We start from the raw sequence: 17,993 nt of genomic DNA, 5'->3' as shown, positions 1-17,993 counted from the left end.
GATCGGTTCCAACAATTGCTTGCTCTATGTCGCCTCTTAACCTAAATTCAACTGCTAAGAATTTCGCCATCAATTGTTGGGATCACAGCCGATGACTAACTAGCTCTAATACCAATTGACACAACCCTAGGGTTTAGAATGGGATTTTGGGGGGATTTGAAGAAGAAAAAACAGAATGGAGGGAGAAAACAAAACAGGTAGAGGGAGAAATTGAGAAGGAAATGGGAAGGGTCATACGAACAGAGAGAGAGATAAGAGTGAAGAGGAAAACAGAATGGTTTATTCAATCAATTCATAGCCCTTATTCTCTAACCTACAGCCTATTTATAGGCTGTTTACACCCATTCAGTTATCAATCAACTAACAACTCCAATACACACTACACTTACGGGAAATTACAACTAATGTCCTTGGGGTCATGACACTTCACTCAGCCTTGTTTGGGAGAAAGTAATAAAATGGAAATGAGTGGAATGGAATATCCTTGCTCAGAAGAGTAGCAGAAATGAATGGAATGAAAAGGTCTTAAACAAAAAATGCAATAACTGCACTCTTAATGATGAAAAGAGTTTTATTAAGTTAAGAGCAAACTTAAACTTTATAAAATTATTAAGATTAATGCTGTCAAGACACAAAATTTTTCCATTCCATCTGTTCTCCCTTAATTCCAGAATTATCTTCCATCCATTTCCACTCCATTGCCCAATCAAAACACACTATAAAAGTAAACATGAGCAAATAGTAGTGACTAATATTCAAGAAATAAACGTGAAATATTCCACATAGCTGATATTTCTGCCTTGAAGACACTTCTTAGCAAAAAAAAATTAGGCTCTAAAACCTTCTAAGTGCTTGGAAGTAAAACAAACTTAAAGGCATCAATGAATTAAATGCTCTAAAATCTGCAGAAAAGAAAATTTAAGCATAAAGAAGCAGATACCAAGAAACATGATAGCAGATGGCCAAACCTAAAATTAAAAAAAAAAAGAAAAAGAAAGAAAAAGAGCAATCAAACAATATGAGAGCAAAGGGTGATATATTAATGTTATTTTATAGAATAGATTAGGTTGATTAATGATCTAAATTCCTAAACAGAGAATGCAAAAGAGAGAAGGGTGAATCCTGAAAGTTCTATAGTTCTATTGTTTCCCTCAACACATTCCATAAAAGTGGAATCTTGATGAGTTTCTTTTATTCTATATTTTATGTGTATCAATACTACTCGATTTTTGAATTTTATGATCTTTTTAATATTCTAAAACAAAAGAGCGTGATAAAAGCTTGATTGTTGTTTCCAGGAGGCTACAATATTTGTTTGAAGAAAAAAATACAGATTTTGGGATAGTTTGAGAAGTATGTGATGGGAGGACAAGTGTCCAAATCAATGAAATTTAAATTTGATTGAGGGCATAGGTATTAAACATGGTCTTAAGGTGTCCATATCAAGTGAATGCCCAACACAGGCATACATAGAAATACTAGTTAGAACACAATTTTATTTCAAAAAACAAAACTGAAAATAAATTGGCACATGATTTAAACAGAAACTTACCTGATTCAAGGTTCCATTTTATATTTAATGGTTATCCATACAAGTTAAGAGATAGCAGTCAAAAATAATAATGAAACAATACATAATTGTGCATCAAAATGCTACAAACGAGCATGAAATTTACAGAAATTGAGACAAACCATGACAAAATCATTTATCTGACATATCACTATATCTATTATTTAATTTTTCTTTGAAAAAAATGTATAGATGGATATCAAAAGAGCACCTAGAACAACCCCTTCCTTCTTCAATTGATCAAATGCACAATGGAAACTCTTACTTTCCTCTTCCTTTCTAAACCGGATTGTGATTCCGCTTGAATAGGATTCCTGGTCCAAAATGAAAGGGTTAACAAATAAAGACATTACAGCAGAATTTAACTACACCAAAAGTTTGGAATTTTTTTATAGATAACTGTGATGGAATTTTAAATGTACATGATAATAAGAATGGGGATAATAACGTTAAAACAGGGATGCAAGTGAATTACAATTGCAAAGAAGTTAACTGAAGTAACGAGAGAGAGAGAGAGAGAGAGAGAAAATAAAAGGTGCATCCTGCCAGAGGCCTTTACAATCTACACATACTATACAATTATGCATATGGAAAACAATTTAATGACATACCTCTTCACCGGTTTCAGAACCTTGAGATATGCATACTGAGTCGATAGGGCTTAACTTGAAAAGCTGGAAAAATAGAGTTATACTGACATTAATAAAACAAGTAGTCAAATTAACATAATTGGATAAATGCACTCCAAACTCTCCCTCTGCATGTACATTCCTACAAAATTCATAGCATTCTTCAATGTAAAACTCGATTTAAAGTATAACACTAGTATAAATAATTAGCATTGAACATAACAGAATTATAGGACAGACACTGCTCGGCTGCCACAAAAGTGCATAGTTGAAAACAGTGAACAGTAAAGTTGAAAACACTCTATAAATTAGTCCATAGTTATGCTAACAATAGAAAATTACAGGTAGAATGCTTTAAAATGTTATCTTTCCTCTTCAATTCAAGACCCAAGAATATAAACAAACAATTAACCTCAAGCAAAATTAAATTTAAAATCTAATAGTAGCATAGTTGCTCGGGGAACAGAGAAAACAGATAGAAACTAATGTTGAAAAATTTTCCAAGTCATTCCACTGCAACAGTCAACAGAAAAATCACACAAGGAATAGTTAAAACTGTGCTCTTCCCTTTCCGGGCAACTAATGATAAACTCAACTCGTGCGTCAGTTGATAAACAAACGTTCTTTGCAAATTTCAACGTAAAATTAGAGTGAAAGAAACCAAAAATAACGTCCACATTTAGAAGTTGCCCTTGCCGGGAAACGAATGAAAATCTGAAGTTCAAAAAGCCCTCCAAATTGCTCCATTTTAAGCATTCAACAGAAAATTAAATGCACACAACGTTAAAAGTTTCGCTTTACCATTTCTCTTCACCAATAAAACACGAAAACCAACCGGAAGTATGGGATAGCAGAAGGTAAACCTGAGCATCTCGAAGATCAATCAGAACCGCCTCGTTGGGTTCAGATTCCGGGTAGACTCGGAGCTCGGCGACTCCAGAATCGACGCTGAAGCGGGCAGCGAATGGCGCCGAAGAAGCAGACGAAGACGACGCCGAACAAGAGAGGTCCGTGACGGAGGCGAGAGCGAACTCCTGCGGTTTGTGCTTTAGGTCAACCGAAGCCTCCATTACTACCTTGTTCTTCAAACCTGAGAGCGATATGTGTATAGAGAGAGAGGGAGAGCGAGATTTAGGGTTTCAGAGAGAGCAAAGCGCGAAAGTGAAGGAGCTCAGAGGGCAGCCGCCGATGGGTGGAGCTAAAAACAATCGCTTTCTTCCCTTTGGAGTTTTCTTTGTTATATTTTTATTTAATTTTATTTTTCTTGTTACCGGTATAATATAAATATGTAAATAAATGCACAGTGTCGGCGTTGCGATTGTTTGTGGGAACAAAACAAAAATGGTTCTTCTGGAGCTTTTGCTCGGTGGGGTCGATATCACGGCAATTCGGTGCATCCGATCCGATGACGTCTTTTAGTTTTACCACGAGTTTTATCTGTTTTGTTGTTTTATTTAAATTTTTTTCTTGCATCACCGCTTCTATAATAAATCAATTATTTGAATATCTTTTAATTAAGATCCTTAGTACATGCCTCATCTATTTTATTATATAACCAAACTCTTTATTTTTTTATTTTAATATTATAAAGCTATCTTAATAAAGTTAATTTTTTTAGAATACTTTTATCCAAACAAAAAAATCATTTAAATAAGATTTGAACCCCCCTCCCCCCATAACATTTAATTTAAAATTAATTTTACTGTTACATTCAAACTCTTCTTACGATCAATTTTATTTAAAAAATTTAAAATAAACAAACTTTAACTATTAAATATATTTTATTTACTTATACGTGCTATGCTATGTACATGTTACTTTTCCATAAATAATTCATCATAATGATATTAAAACCATTCCTTCCTTGTTCAGCATGCATGTCAATTTTGTCCCTTATTATCTTTTGAAGACAAAAAATAATTTCGGTTGAATTTTGATAATACCTTATAGCGGAAGAATGTGGCATCATTAATTATATAATAAATATGAAAACTATTAAGTATTTTGTAAGAAAAATAAATTTAGGAGAGAATCTATATATATATATATAAAATAACGAAAATTTTATATTATTCACATCTGACAATATAACATTTACTCAACACAATTAAATGAGATGGAGATGTGGCGCCTCACCCTCCCTCGAAACCAACATGGATAGAAAGAACATATCTGTATGTATTAAATTATTTAAGTTTGTAAGAAGTCAGTTTTTGCAAATTTAGAAAATTTATTCATGCGGTACAAGATGAAAACAAGTGACGATACTAGGGGGTTTAGTTGTGAATCAAGTTTGGAGAACACTAAAATTAATTTTTTTTAACTTCAATTCAATTTGCAATGAATGAATTTTACAAAATTTTGTTGAATGTACTTATAATTTTTTAACTTTTTATGTTTTAAATAATATATATATATATATATAGAGAGAGAGAGAGAGAGTTAAACACTACTTAGTCAAATTCCATCCAGATAGATGATAAAATTTAAAAATAAATTATACCTTGAAGGGGTTTGGAGTGTCGTGGCCTCCTGGGCCCTAACATAGGTACAACATTCGTGGACGGTAGCTTTGCACAAATGCATGCATGAAATATCACAATTCTCACACGGTTGAAGCATAGTAATTGACCCCAGGGAGGAGGTTTAAACCTCCTTTGGCGAGGCTACACGTATGATGTGCTTACCAGAACAAGGGAGAGAATATATATATATATAGCGCAGGTACATAGATCTAAAATTTTGTCATCTGTAAGGAAAGAATTGCATGGAACATGGCAATTATCATATACCTAAAAGAGCACAAAACACCTTGCTCAAGCACATACTTGCGAAGCTTAATCTAAATTTTGATGAAATCAAGGTCCATAGGCATGCTTCATGCCATCTCATTTCAGGCATTCTGAGTGGATTTCTCAGAGCTATGTATCAAAGTTCACAGAATCAATAGCATCGGATGTATGCCAATGTTGCTGGACCACGCTGGTACAATAAAATGCTTTTGAGGTTGGCATTTCTAATACCGAGTTGTATGCATTGGAAGGGGATGAAAGACACAATGGCAATGGCACAGAAAGAGCAGGTTTAAGGCAGGATCCCCGTTAAATGAATTTCTCTAGCCAAAAAAAAAGGCATGATTCGTTTATCAAGTAGAGTCTGATGACAGGGAATCTAATAAGTAAATCAACCTGACATATAAGTTGTTAAGTAACACGCTCTCAAAAAATAAGAAAAATCCCCAATATTTAAGTCTGAAGCTCTCTGTGTATTAAACAGAATAATTGAGCTCTCTACATTGGTGAAAAAAATAAATACTCCTACCCCCCTATTTATACAAAGGGTCATCTAGGTCTATCAGATTGATGCAAAATAATTTAAATAACCAAATAAATAACTTTAAATTATCTGAAGTTAAATCTATCCAATATTTCACATCTATCTGAGATTCTGATCCATCCCAACTTAACTGTTGTCTCCATCTTCGCATAAATATATATAGTTTTTATCTCACTAATCTGATTTATCCCTAAAAAAAACCAGCTTGATAAATTTAACATAAGCGCCCTCAGCACTCCTATCAAGCTCTCAGTTTTACCTGGCATTACTTAGAATGTTTTGGTACCCTTAGCCCAAGATCCAATCCAAGTATATGGGGCTGTTGTTTTTTTTCCCAATTAGGCCCAAGGCTATGACGAATTTTTTCGAGTTTATCTTCATAGGCTTCGGCCCTGGATTGAAATATCGTCCATAGTTCGTATCACCCATTGGCAGCCCATTAAAAAAGTCGGGCCATAAGCCCTTTATTTTGGAGGAGAAATGGGTTAAGCCCATTTGCTCAAGGCTTAAGGAAGCCCAAGCCCAAGCCAAATTGCTCCCCAACCGTGCCCTAGTTGTGTCATATAAAAGGGTGCTTACCTCTTCTGGTTGCCCTTATTGTCGGCTAATTCTCTCTCTCTCTCTTTACTCACCCGATAGCTTCCATGTATGAGTGATTCGATGTGTTCCCTTTTCTTTCTCGGTCTAATCCTTCTTTCCTTGCTGATGTTCGCGTCTTTCCTTGTAAATGACTTGGACGATCCTCGAATGTCCCGTGTAGTGACAAGTGAGCTAGGGCCGCTGCATCGGCGCCCGGATGTAGTGATAAATGAGCAAGGGTTCCCACATTTGCTTGGACGGATGTAGATAAAGAAGCTAGTCCAAAATCAAAATCAAAAACAAAATCAAATTCAAAGTCAAGGCCAAAAACAAAATCAAATCCAAAGTCAAGGCCAAAAACAAAATCATAGATTAAGAATTGGGTCATGGAACATAGGAAGAACATTAACAGGCAAAGCTATGGAAGTGGTGGATGTGATCATTAGGAGAAAAATTAATATTATGTGCCTTCAAGAGACGAGATGGGTAGGGAAAAAAGCAAAAATTTTATCAGAAACTGGATATAAAATATGGCACACAAGAACTGATCGAGCGAAAAATGGAGTGGGGATTATTATGGATAAAAGCTTAATAGATGAGGTAGTGGATGTAAAGAGAATAGGGGATAGAATTATTATGGTGAAGATTAGTCTAGGAAGAATGACTATGAATATCTTTAGTACATATGAACCACAAGCAAGGTTAGGTGATGAGATAAAAGCAAAATTTTGGGAGGACCTAGAGGGACTCATACAAATGATACCAAGAGGAGAGAAAGTGATTATAGGAGGTGACTTAAATGGGCACGTGGGTAGAGACGGAAACGGATATAGAGAGGTACACGGAGGGTATGGATTCGGGAAAATTAATAATGAGAGTAAATCTATCCTAGATTTTGCTATGGCATATGGGCTCATTATAACCAATACTAGGTTCAAAAAACGGGACTAACACTTAATCAAATATAAAAATATCACCTCAAGCACCCAAATAGATTACTTCCTCATGAGACAAGAGGATCGGTTATATTGTAGGAATTGTAAGGTGATACCGGGAGAGTGTTTGACTACTCAACATAGACTTCTAATACTTGACGTCCAAGTAAGAAATTGGAAGAGAAAAAATCACATAAAACAAAATCCAAGAATCAGGTGGTGGAATTTAAAAGGGGAAAAACAACTAATCTTCAAAGAAAAATTAAGGGGTAGAAGGGAATGGAATGGAGAAAGACAGACAAACCAAATGTGGAAAGAAATAGCTAATGCTCTGAGAAGCACGGCAAAAATAGTCCTTGGAGAGACAAATGGTAGAGCCCCTAACCTTAAGGAGTCTTGGTGGTGGAATGAAGAGGTACAATTGAAAATTAAAAATAAGAAAACTTGCTATAAGGCGATATATCAATGCAACAATGAAGAAAATCAAAAAAATTATAAAGAAACAAAAAAGGCAGCAAAAAAAGCTGTTAGTGAAGCAAGGTCAAAAGCATACGAGAATCTATATAAACGACTTGATACAAAAGATGGAGAAAGGGATATATATAAATTAGCTAAAGCAAAAGAAAGAAAAACACGAGATTTAAATCAAGTGAAATGCATAAAAGATGACAATCAAAATGTTTTAGTAAATGAGGGAACAATTAAGGAGAGATGGAAGGAGTATTTCACAAAATTATTCAATGATGGTGGTGACACAAGAGTTAGGTTCGGACATCTTAGTATCTCCGAAGGGAATGTGAGCTACACATTCTATCGACGCATAAGTTCAAATGAAATAAGGCAAGCTTTAAAAAAGATGAAAAATCATAAGGCAGTGGGACCAGATAATATACCAATAGAAGCATGGAAATACATGGGAGAAGAGGGCATCTCCTGGCTAACGCAACTATTTAACGCCATCCTTAAATCAAAAAAGATGCCAGATGAGTGGAGGAAGAGTACTTTGGTTCCTATATACAAGAACAAATGAGATGTTCAAAACTGTGAAAATTATAGAGGAATTAAGTTAATGAGTCATACCATGAAACTCTGGGAGAGAGTAATAGAACAGAGGCTCAGAAAGGAAACAAAGGTGTCAGAAAATCAGTTTGGTTTCATGCCTGGTAGGTCCACAATGGAAGCTATATATTTACTGAGATGTCTAATGGAAAGGTATCGAGATCATCAGAAGGACCTACATATGGTGTTTATAGATCTAGAAAAGGCCTATGATAGGGTCCCTAGAGAAGTATTATGGAGGGTTTTAGAGAAGAAATGAGTCAAAATAGCCTATATACAAGCCCTTAAGGACATGTATCATGGTGTAGAGACAAGGGTCAGAACATGTGGAGGGGATACTGAACCATTTACAACTACAATAGGACTGCATCAAGGTTCTGCACTAAGTCCATACTTATTTGCCCTAGTAATGGATGAACTCACTAAAGATATTCAGACATATGTGCCATGGTGTATGCTATTTGCAGACGACATAGTGTTGGTGGATGAAACAAAAGAATGAGTTAACAGTAAGCTTGAGTTATGGAGAAACAATTTAGAATCTAAGGGATTTAAATTAAGTAGAAAGAAAACAGAATATATGGAATGCAAATTTAGTAAAAATGCAAGAGTGGATGATGTTATAATAAAATTAGAAGACCAAATCTTACAAAGAAAAGACCATTTTCGATATTTGGAATCAGTGATTCAAAAAGATGGAGAAATCCATGAGGATGTCGCACATAGAATTAAGACAGATTGGCTAAAATGGATAAATGCATCGGGGGTGTTATGTGATGGTAAAATCCCATTAAAATTGAAAGAAAAATTTTATAGAACAGCTATAAGACGAGTCATGCTGTATGGCTCAGAATGTTGGGCAGTCAAATACCAGCATGAGCAAAAGACGAGTGTAGCGGAGATGAGGATGTTAAGATGGATGTGCGGACATACAAGAAATGATAAAATTAGAAATGAAGTTATTCGTAATAAGGTAGGAGTAGTGCCAATCGAGGAGAAGATGAGAGAAACTAGACTAAGATGGTTTGGTCATGTGAGAAGGAGACTAAGAGATGCTCCTGTGAGGAGAGTTGATGAAATGGAACAATTAGTCACAAAAAGAGGTAGAGGTAGACCCAAGAAGACTTTGGGAGAGACATTAAAATTTGATATGAAATATATGAATCTAAATGAGGATATGACAAAAGACAGAAATACATGGAAGTCTAGAATTCATGTAGCCGACCCCACATAGTGGGATAAAGGCTGGATATGCTGTTGTTGTTGTTGATGGTCTCCCTCAGAAGTAAGCTTTCGATCACTGCTATTTGACCTATATCTTAGTGATTGCTCTTATTCCTTGATGGATCTTGTTGTGAGCGTAACCAGTGTGGTTTGGGTAAGAGAGTTTGCATTCTGGCCGAGAGGGTTTGGGGGTCCGATTTGGGGGTTCTCTTAGCTTGGTTCTTGTGTGTTTTCGTGAGGCTTGGTGTCCCTATTCCTTGGAGTTACCTAGGTGGTACACACTAGACAGATATCTGAGCCTTGAAAAGATATTTTATAAGGAGTTCTCTTTGTTTACTCTTTTGTGATCTTGATTGTTTCAATATTTCTTTTGTTTTGCTTATATTTTGTTCTAACCCTCTATTTTGATAAGTGTTCTTCCGCAAGAAGGGCTAGGTTGGCTGTTTATTAGCATGCAACCCTCTCATATAGTGCTCTTACAAAGAAAACAACCATAGATAGAGATGACTGGGAAGCTAAAATCCATATAATTAACGCTTCCACAAAATTTGGTCGTAGATAGAGTCAAATGGTGAGACATAATCGATATACCTAATCCCATTTAGTGTGATAAAGGTTTGATATATTGTAATTGTTAAAGGAAAGTGTATTTAATTGATTGAGATATGACAATTTATATCCACTACATTAAGCAGGTTTAATAAGAGGTCAACACAATCACCAGTGATTTGTTAGCAGTTGTTTCTATCATCTTTAATATTTATTTCAGGCAAATCATAGGTCAACGGGATTGGATCCACCAATAACCTCTTTGCACAACAAACTAACAGTTAACCTTTTCCTATTGTCCAACTGTAATAATAAGAACTAGATCTCCCAAGATTCTACAAGTAGCTCACTCTGTCATTATGACTCAATAAATCCATTCAACTGAAAAAAGGACCATGCAAAAAGTCAGTCAACAATCTAAACTGCAAGTAACATAAATGCATATCCTGAATGACAAGAAAGAACTTTCAAATGTTCTCTCTCCATGGAACCCAATTTCTCTATAATGACCTCCAAACAGAAGATGAAACGTGTAGCATCTAGTGGAAACTGCTCCTCAAGGATTGCAATTAAATGGATTCTGGATATGTTACACCTCACACTATCAGAGACCAACTAATTCTTAAGAAGGGGTTGAGTTGTCTGCCTTTTCATAGGTAACGTTGAAAAACAGTACTGAATCTAATTAGAGCTGCAAAAGAGTATCAATGCGGGTAAGGGTAACACTTGATCATTCTTCAGTTCCGCCCACCCACTCCCTAAAATAGAAATGAAACCGGGAAAAGTGACTCAGTTCCTCATTCCCTAAAATTAAAAGGCTAACCAACGGTGCTTAGTACCATTACTGCAGGGATTGCAATTTTTATGGTGAAATAAATGCATCTTAACAAATAAAAGCTGCACCCGCAAGGAGGACTGAGCAGTTTTGACAAATTTCTATAATAATTAAAACAAGAAGAGGGCGTAATGTATAGTTCAACACTCTCCTCTCTATGTTTGGCCTCTCTTTTAATTGGGGTTGCCACCTAATTAAATCAAATATTGAAAAGCAGACATTAAACTGGAACAAAAACAATTTCATGCTAGTCTCTCAAGGGCACCCTATGGATTTAGGCTGCAATATGCTGATAAATAGACTCAACTATGAGTCAATTAAGAAACCAAAAAGAAAACGATAAAAGAAAAGGGCATACCTATTGGCATTGCAACAGACAAAGTATGTTAATAATCAAGAATTAACAATTTGGAAAAACCCAACAAAAATGAAACCTTGCCTTCCATTCAAAACAGATTTTCTTTTTTGTTTAGTCAAAAATAAATATTATTCAAAGACTAGTAACACAAAAGGATTGGGATAAGTGAGATATAAATAACAAGGGCTATCACAAATTACAAGTAGTACCAAAATATAAAGTAACACGTATATAAGTGCACAAAAGAATCTTAATGTGGAAGAGTGTCTCAAACTTGATTTGAAGTTAATCACCTTCACGTGTCCTCAAGAAGATGACACCTGTTCAGCTTTGAATTCTGGGTGAAGCAAACCCAGCTCGTCCTTGACTTCAAGAGGATTGCCGGTCTCATTTCTTGTCCTCTTGACCCTCCTGCTTGCCAGCGACTTGTGTGTAAACCCATAAATCTGCAGAACCTGATTGTCCCCAAAGTTGAATGCACGGTCCATCTGTTTCAAGCATCTCTCTACTGGATAATCCCCAAACTTCCCACACGGCTTGCAGCCGACAAAGTGGGTAACAAGCGGCCACCTGTGGTCGCCAAGACCCGGGTGGTAATTCTCGATCATTTCCTCATACCTATCCACCAAAATACCCCAATAACCATGCAAATAATATCCACTCTCAAGATACACCTTCTCACCCCACTTATCCCTCTGAGTTGCCAGCAGATAGACCATGGCTGACTGATCATCAGCTTCAAAAACCGGCCTATCCTTAAGCTCCCTAGTCAGTATCTTCCCTGCTTCCTCCCTAATCTTCCCTTTCGGACCCATTGGAGCCCAAGCATCAAGAATGTCCAAAGACCACTGACAATTCCTCAGCAAGAAACTTCCAGTGTTCAATCCAATCCAATTCTTCTGATCATAAACCATCTCATTCCACCCGTGCATCACAAAATTGTGATCCTTGTACCTCTCCCACGGCACCTCGTACGCCATATCTGTAAACATAGCATCACTATCCATCCACCAGAGGAATTCAACCTCCGGGTGGGATAACAAAAGCTTCCGAATTAAGGGAAGCTTCGCCCAAAAGCCAGCCATTTCAGCATCAAGCAAGGCCAGGTTGTAAAAGATTTCAATCCCATGTAGCCTACAATAATCAATCTTGTTCTTAATTGACTTCAACAAGTAATGATCGCCAACCGGGTTTTCACATGGTTTGGGCGATGAGCCGGTAACCAATAGAACTCTCGGTTTATTGGGCCGGAGAAAATTAGGGAAGTTCGGATTTTGGCGGAGCCATTCGGCTCGCTGCTCGTCCCAGTCCGAGATCTTTGGTCCCAGACTGTACGGTTTTTTCGGATCGGGCTTTTCGTCCTCACCTTCGTCCACCAAGATCTTGCTGATGTCAAACGTGGCGTAGTTGTTGTCCGATGTTGACCCCGAGTTAGTAGTGGCGGAGGCTGTGGTAGTTTGAGCTTCCTCCAGTACTCGACGCGGCTCTGCCCGGCGGCCGGAGAAGGAGAAGTGGTCGCGGATCTCCGTCAAGTCGTGCTGCGGCGTGCCGAACTTGCCGGCACCGAGGTTGCTGCGGATGACGAGCACGGTGAGCGCAAAGCAGAGCAGCGTGAGCTTGCCCTTCCGGACGACTCGCTTGATCTTCAAGAGCCTCCGAGCGCCCAGCCACCCCTCTAGCATTGTCAAAGTCGCCGGTTCACTGATTCCGAGCTGAATCGGCGAATCTGAGCAAGCAAAGAGTGAGAAGATCGGCGAGATTCGAGTACGTGGGAATGGGAGAGAAGTCAAAGAGAACAATCGGACTCGATCGACCAAAACTCGACGGCGAAGAGCAGAGCCTCGGGATTAGGATTGGGATTGGGGAAGTGGGAGTGGATTTGGATTTCCAAATCAGACGAGGGATTAAGGGATTTTAGGGTTTGCTTTTAGAGACTTTCTCAGCGTGCGTCGGTGGGCAGAGAAACAGTGAAAGAATAAACTCAGAGTCAGAGATACCCAAATGAAAAAAAAAAAAAAACAAAAAACAATAGCGAGAAACAGAAGAGAAGAAGGGGAGAGAGAGAGTGTGTCCGCGTTCCGACGCATAATTTATTCTTCGTCATCGTTTCCGCCTGTTTGCACGTATTCGAAAATTATTTGGCTGCGCTACATGCGGACGTCCACCTATGGGCCCCATCCCTCATTGCAAATTTTATTTTATTTTGCAAGAAAAAATATATTGAATAAAAACATAGTAATATTATTATTATTATTAAAATATCTTTCTCAAAATGCAAATGCGTCCCCCCAGCTTACATGTATGTATGTATGTATGTAATCATGACTTTCATGCTTTGAGATGAAAAATAAATATTTTTGTCTTATCCCTTTCCTTCCCTCCCTGTACTGAGGAAAAGAAAATTAGAAAGTGGAGTCAATTCGGTAACCAACACCAACAGGTCATGTGTGTTCACATGCAACAGCGTTGCGATGGGGCCGGCTGGCATTTATTAGGATCACGTGGACGAGGAGGTGTCTGTGACCAAGGACTGGGACACCCCCCGTGCCGCTAGCCCCCATTACTTGTCTTCAATGCAAAAAGAAGTTTTAACCGGTTTTTGAGAGAAACCAACGAAATTACGGCGAGATCTTGGCCCAAGCCAACTTGACCTCGTCCACGTGGCAGGAAGGCACTTCCTCGGATCTTTCCGGAGATCACAGCGCATTTGCTAGTTGTCTACAGCTTCTTATTCTTTGCCTGGAAGGAAGGCGGCAAGTGAATCAACCGATGTTTGTTTATTAAAATTTACGCTTAAGATTATGTTTGTTTTTTTTTAATGAAAGACTCGGTGATTAAATTAAATCAACAAATTTATAACACAATATTGCTAAAGTCAATAACAATCGCAATCACAACTTTGTGTTCAAATCCATAGGCCTTCTTATTCCTAACAACAATAATCAAATCAAATCCTCACATGTGATGCGACATGCCAACCAAACCTACTATGTTCATTTTAGCATGCCCATCATTAAACTTTTGACTCATCAAATATTAATATTATTAAATTTTAAAAAATATTTATTATACTTGTATATATACACCTGTATATGTATACATAATTACCGGTGCCCTTTTGTGCGAAGAGAGGGAGTCCTCTATTTATTGGTTGGTAGTTTGGAATTAATATTTTTATTCTAAACAAATTATTGGCTAATAAATAGTCATGCTTATGCATGCCACCGAACAAACACGAAATAGCAATTTCAGGTGAAAATAAGCTTGAAGTTTGTAAACGTGAGGAATGCCACCCAAGCCAAACAGGGCATAACGAGATCTCCGGCGACGGGGTGCACCGCCAGGAACTTCCGGTGGCAGGCCACCAAGGTCCCAAAATGAAGCAGACAAAACACCAAGCCCAAATGGGCTGCGCCAATCCTGAGCACAAGCGGATCCCATATCAGGCTGAGCGAGAGCTGAGCAATGTAAAGTGGCAGCGCGTCGGGGTGGCCGAGGAAGCCGCGCTCCGCCCACACCAGCCAGGCCGCGAGACCCATGGCTAACGACGACCCCAGCGCCGCCACGTGCACCAAGAGCAGTGGTGGCAGCCACGACGGCTTGGTCAGGGCTCGGGCTCGGTACTTCCGGCCAGAGCCGAAGAGCAAAATCACGGCGGCCGTCAGGGACATCGGCACCACCAGCGCAAGCACCAGCGACCGGATTGCTCGCTTGGCCATCAACGCCAATTGGAATTCTATTGTTGCGTAGAAGGATTGGAAACATGAGAGGAGTTGGGAGAAATTAAATGGCGAAATTGAGAGGAAAGCGTTACGAAGGAGAGGAGATGAGCGTTTTATCAGGTATATGGATTGAGCGGATTTGAGTGACATTTTTCGGCTTTAAGTTAGGCCGTTGCCTTTTCAACTGTCGCCCATGTTATGACACGTACACTTGTACGCTTAAGTTAAGTTTACTGTACGTACAATCCATTTGGCCGAATGAATTCTAACTAAAAAGACACTTTGCCCACGTCTTCATGCATCTTCTAACTCAAAACGTTGAGCTGCAGACTTCATCTTTAACATATTTTTAGAGTTGGGAGAAATGGCGAACAGCTGCAGACGCCTCTCCTAGCCGCCACCCTCCTTCGCACCGATCTCTCTCTCTCTCTCTCTCTCTCTCTCTCTCCATGGCAAGACTATATAATTGCATAACCACCATTGTATACAATACGAACAAAATATCAGGAAGCAAAGCTGCGAGGTGCTAGATAACTTGTGAAGAACACGTACGTTCTTCACAACATGTACGGAACCCATACTTAATCGGCACCATCACTTTCCACAGGCATTAATTTCAGCTCCAACCTCAACTACATATAATTAACTTCCATCGCTAAGGCCGTCAACCCTCTCGGCGCAGCTACATATCCACTAGTTGGACTCTCCGACTCGCTCAACCTGGCCACCCGTCCTGGTTGACTAGGGACCCAATGAAAGCCGTCCTCGATCCATTGAATAGCAGGCCTCTTTGCTTCAAGCTCTCGAAGAACTGGGCGACGACCTAGACCTTGCGTCCTGTCCGAATCCCAGGTGGTCCATATTGTTGGGAGCTCGAGGCTGGAGTTGAGACCGCTGGATGTAGACCTCGCAGTGGTTCGTAGTTGTACGGATGAGACATATTTAGTGTAACATTTTAAATACTGTATCTTACATCTTAAATTCTACCCTTTCAGCGTATTATTGTCTTAAAATTTTAATTTTTAAAAAAATTACATTTATGTTTACCAATTTTCATGAATTTTTCTTTTAATTCCTGGACAATAATTATGACGACCAATTAAAATTCTATAAAGAATATTGCAATTTAGACCAAACTTTATCAAAATGTAATATAAATAATTAAATATCAACTTAATAAGTCAATCTTTGCATCTCATGCTTCAATATTTGAACAATTTAATTAAATTAAACATAACAACAAGAAAATATTCTAAATATGAAATTAAAAAAAAAACTATTTTTAATTGTCCATACTTTCTTCGCACTTAAATTATCCTTGATATGTTTGAATATGTCAAATTATGTGATGAATCATCTATTGACAAGCATGATGAAATATTTATTTATTATTTATCAAGTGAAGTTGTTGGGATGAAATGCCAATCATCACCTACGTGATAATGCATTCCCTTATTCATATGTTAAATCATAAAAAACAACGATACTCCTATCTATACTTGCGCGTAATTCAAAACAAGTGTTAATGTGTAATTATAAACTTCACATTTCTGGATAAATTTGAAGGATAATAATGTAATTTAGTTAATTATACAGTATCGTGCATAACAAATATTAATTGCAAAGTGTTAGTGCAATTTAAACAAAATCGGATGGCATATGCAAAATAAACAGAAAATAGCGAATCTAAGGTGGTATTCTTTTTGTTGTTTTTAACTCATTTTGAGTTTTCAATTTTTCAAAATACTGAAAACACGTTATATTTTTTTGTTTTCAAAAACGCATTTTTAAAAACAAATCAAAAATTTGTAAAGAAAACCTGAAAACAACATTTTGTTATTTTGGGTATTTTCTGTGAAAAAACACACAAAACACCAAAACACAAAAAATGCACACAACTGACGAGGGGTTAATGTTTTCTAAATCTTAATGAATTATATCTCTATTTTGGTTTTATATTTATGCTTAAAATAAATAATTATACGTATTAAATATTATTTTCAGAATGAAGTAAGTAAATTGACTTCTACAATTAATTAAGGGCATAAATCGAAGACGTTTGATGACCCATTATTGCTGCTCAAATTCAAGGGTCAATTATTGAGTTTAGAATATGTTTTAAATGCACTTGGATCAACTATTTAATGAATCTAACACAAGGAAGGTCCAAGCATTTTAATCATAAGAAATGCCCAAACATTTTAATCACATAGAAGGCTTAAGACCAAGCAAAGGCCCAACAAAGCCCAATTTGTAGAAGATTTTTCTTTATTTTGTATTTTTATTAGTGTTTTCACCTAAAGTCTGTTATATTTTGTGTCTTTTAGCTATTTTTTTCCCACTAGTTAAATGAATGTTTTGTAAGTACTCATTAAATATAATTATGTCTAGTTTTATAATTTTAAATTGTGTAATTTATATTGCATCTTGTGAGTTATAAATAATTCACTTTGGTGCACTTGTGAATGAGCCATTATTATTCTTAAATTGAAATCTTAGTTATATTCTTAAAGTTTATATTTGATAATTGTTCTTGTTTTATCTTCTTTTATTTCTTATATTTCTCTGTGATATTTATTCTTTTATTTCTTCTATTAAATTCTCATGTTATTTATTGTTACTTTATTATTCACTGTCTAAATGGTCGAGTAATTTATGCCATTAAATTTCTGTAATTTTTAAATCACGTCGTTTTATTATCTACCGCCTAAATGGCGGATTAATTTATGTTGTTTTAATTATTGTCATTTAAATTACGCCATTTAAATTTCTATCAATTAATTTTCAAATAAAAATAAGTACCTAAATCTAATATTAGGTTAAGGTAAGGACAATGTCCAACGTCAATGATTTCCAAATAAAGCTGTGTTTTAAATGAGTGACATTAATTTAAATTTCAGTATGAGTGTGTATTAACTATTGAGAAATCACTAGGTTTGGAGTTGAGCGTAAGTCTAACTTAGAGCTTTCATGCCACGTATGGGAGTTACTAAAACTAGAAACGCTATCATATTCAAATTCGGATGATTAATTTAGTTATTTTGTGTATTAATTGCAATTAAATTTATGGTAGTTGCTTGAACTATAATCCCGTATATCATGTATGAGGATTGCTTAAACTATAACCATTATCATCTCTAATTACATTTAATAACAAACCCTCATATCTGAAATTAAATTAATGTTGTTAATCTTTC

General features: G+C 36.9%; 3 protein-coding genes across 3 annotated transcripts in view; all 3 read right to left on the bottom strand.

The window, feature by feature from the left end:
- LOC127799369 (probable histone-arginine methyltransferase 1.3) overlaps positions 1–3,410 on the bottom strand; it is a 40,882-nt gene extending 37,472 nt beyond the window's left edge. Inside the window, exons 1-3 of the mRNA XM_052333352.1 lie at positions 3,063–3,410; positions 2,182–2,244; positions 1,782–1,884 (exon numbers count right to left, since the gene is read on the bottom strand). Coding sequence (XP_052189312.1) covers positions 1,782–1,884; positions 2,182–2,244; positions 3,063–3,269 — 373 coding nt within the window. The 5' untranslated portion in view covers positions 3,270–3,410. The remainder of the gene's footprint in view (positions 1–1,781; positions 1,885–2,181; positions 2,245–3,062) is intronic.
- Positions 3,411–11,140: 7,730 nt separating this feature from the next.
- LOC127800465 (xyloglucan 6-xylosyltransferase 2-like) lies at positions 11,141–13,129 on the bottom strand. The gene has a single exon (XM_052335082.1). It carries the CDS (start codon positions 12,754–12,756, stop codon positions 11,380–11,382), a length of 1,377 nt encoding a protein of 458 aa, XP_052191042.1. The 5' UTR covers positions 12,757–13,129; the 3' UTR covers positions 11,141–11,379.
- Positions 13,130–14,237: 1,108 nt separating this feature from the next.
- Positions 14,238–14,855, bottom strand: LOC127800676 (translocator protein homolog). The gene has a single exon (XM_052335424.1). The coding sequence runs from the start codon at positions 14,791–14,793 to the stop codon at positions 14,323–14,325; it is 471 nt and encodes a 156-aa protein (XP_052191384.1). The 5' UTR covers positions 14,794–14,855; the 3' UTR covers positions 14,238–14,322.
- Positions 14,856–17,993: the final 3,138 nt, after the last annotated feature.

The sequence above is a fragment of the Diospyros lotus genome, chromosome 4, assembly GCF_014633365.1.
Source record: "Diospyros lotus cultivar Yz01 chromosome 4, ASM1463336v1, whole genome shotgun sequence".
NCBI lineage: Eukaryota > Viridiplantae > Streptophyta > Magnoliopsida > Ericales > Ebenaceae > Diospyros > Diospyros lotus.
Note: the sequence above shows the minus strand (reverse complement) of the source record. Positions and strands in the feature narration are given on the sequence as shown.

What these genes read in the sequence shown, in the direction of transcription:
- LOC127800465 (XM_052335082.1), bottom strand. Translation starts at nt 12,756, where the DNA reads ATGCTAGAGGGGTGGCTGGGCGCTCGGAGGCTCTTGAAGATCAAGCGA.
- LOC127800676 (XM_052335424.1), bottom strand. Translation starts at nt 14,793, where the DNA reads ATGGCCAAGCGAGCAATCCGGTCGCTGGTGCTTGCGCTGGTGGTGCCG.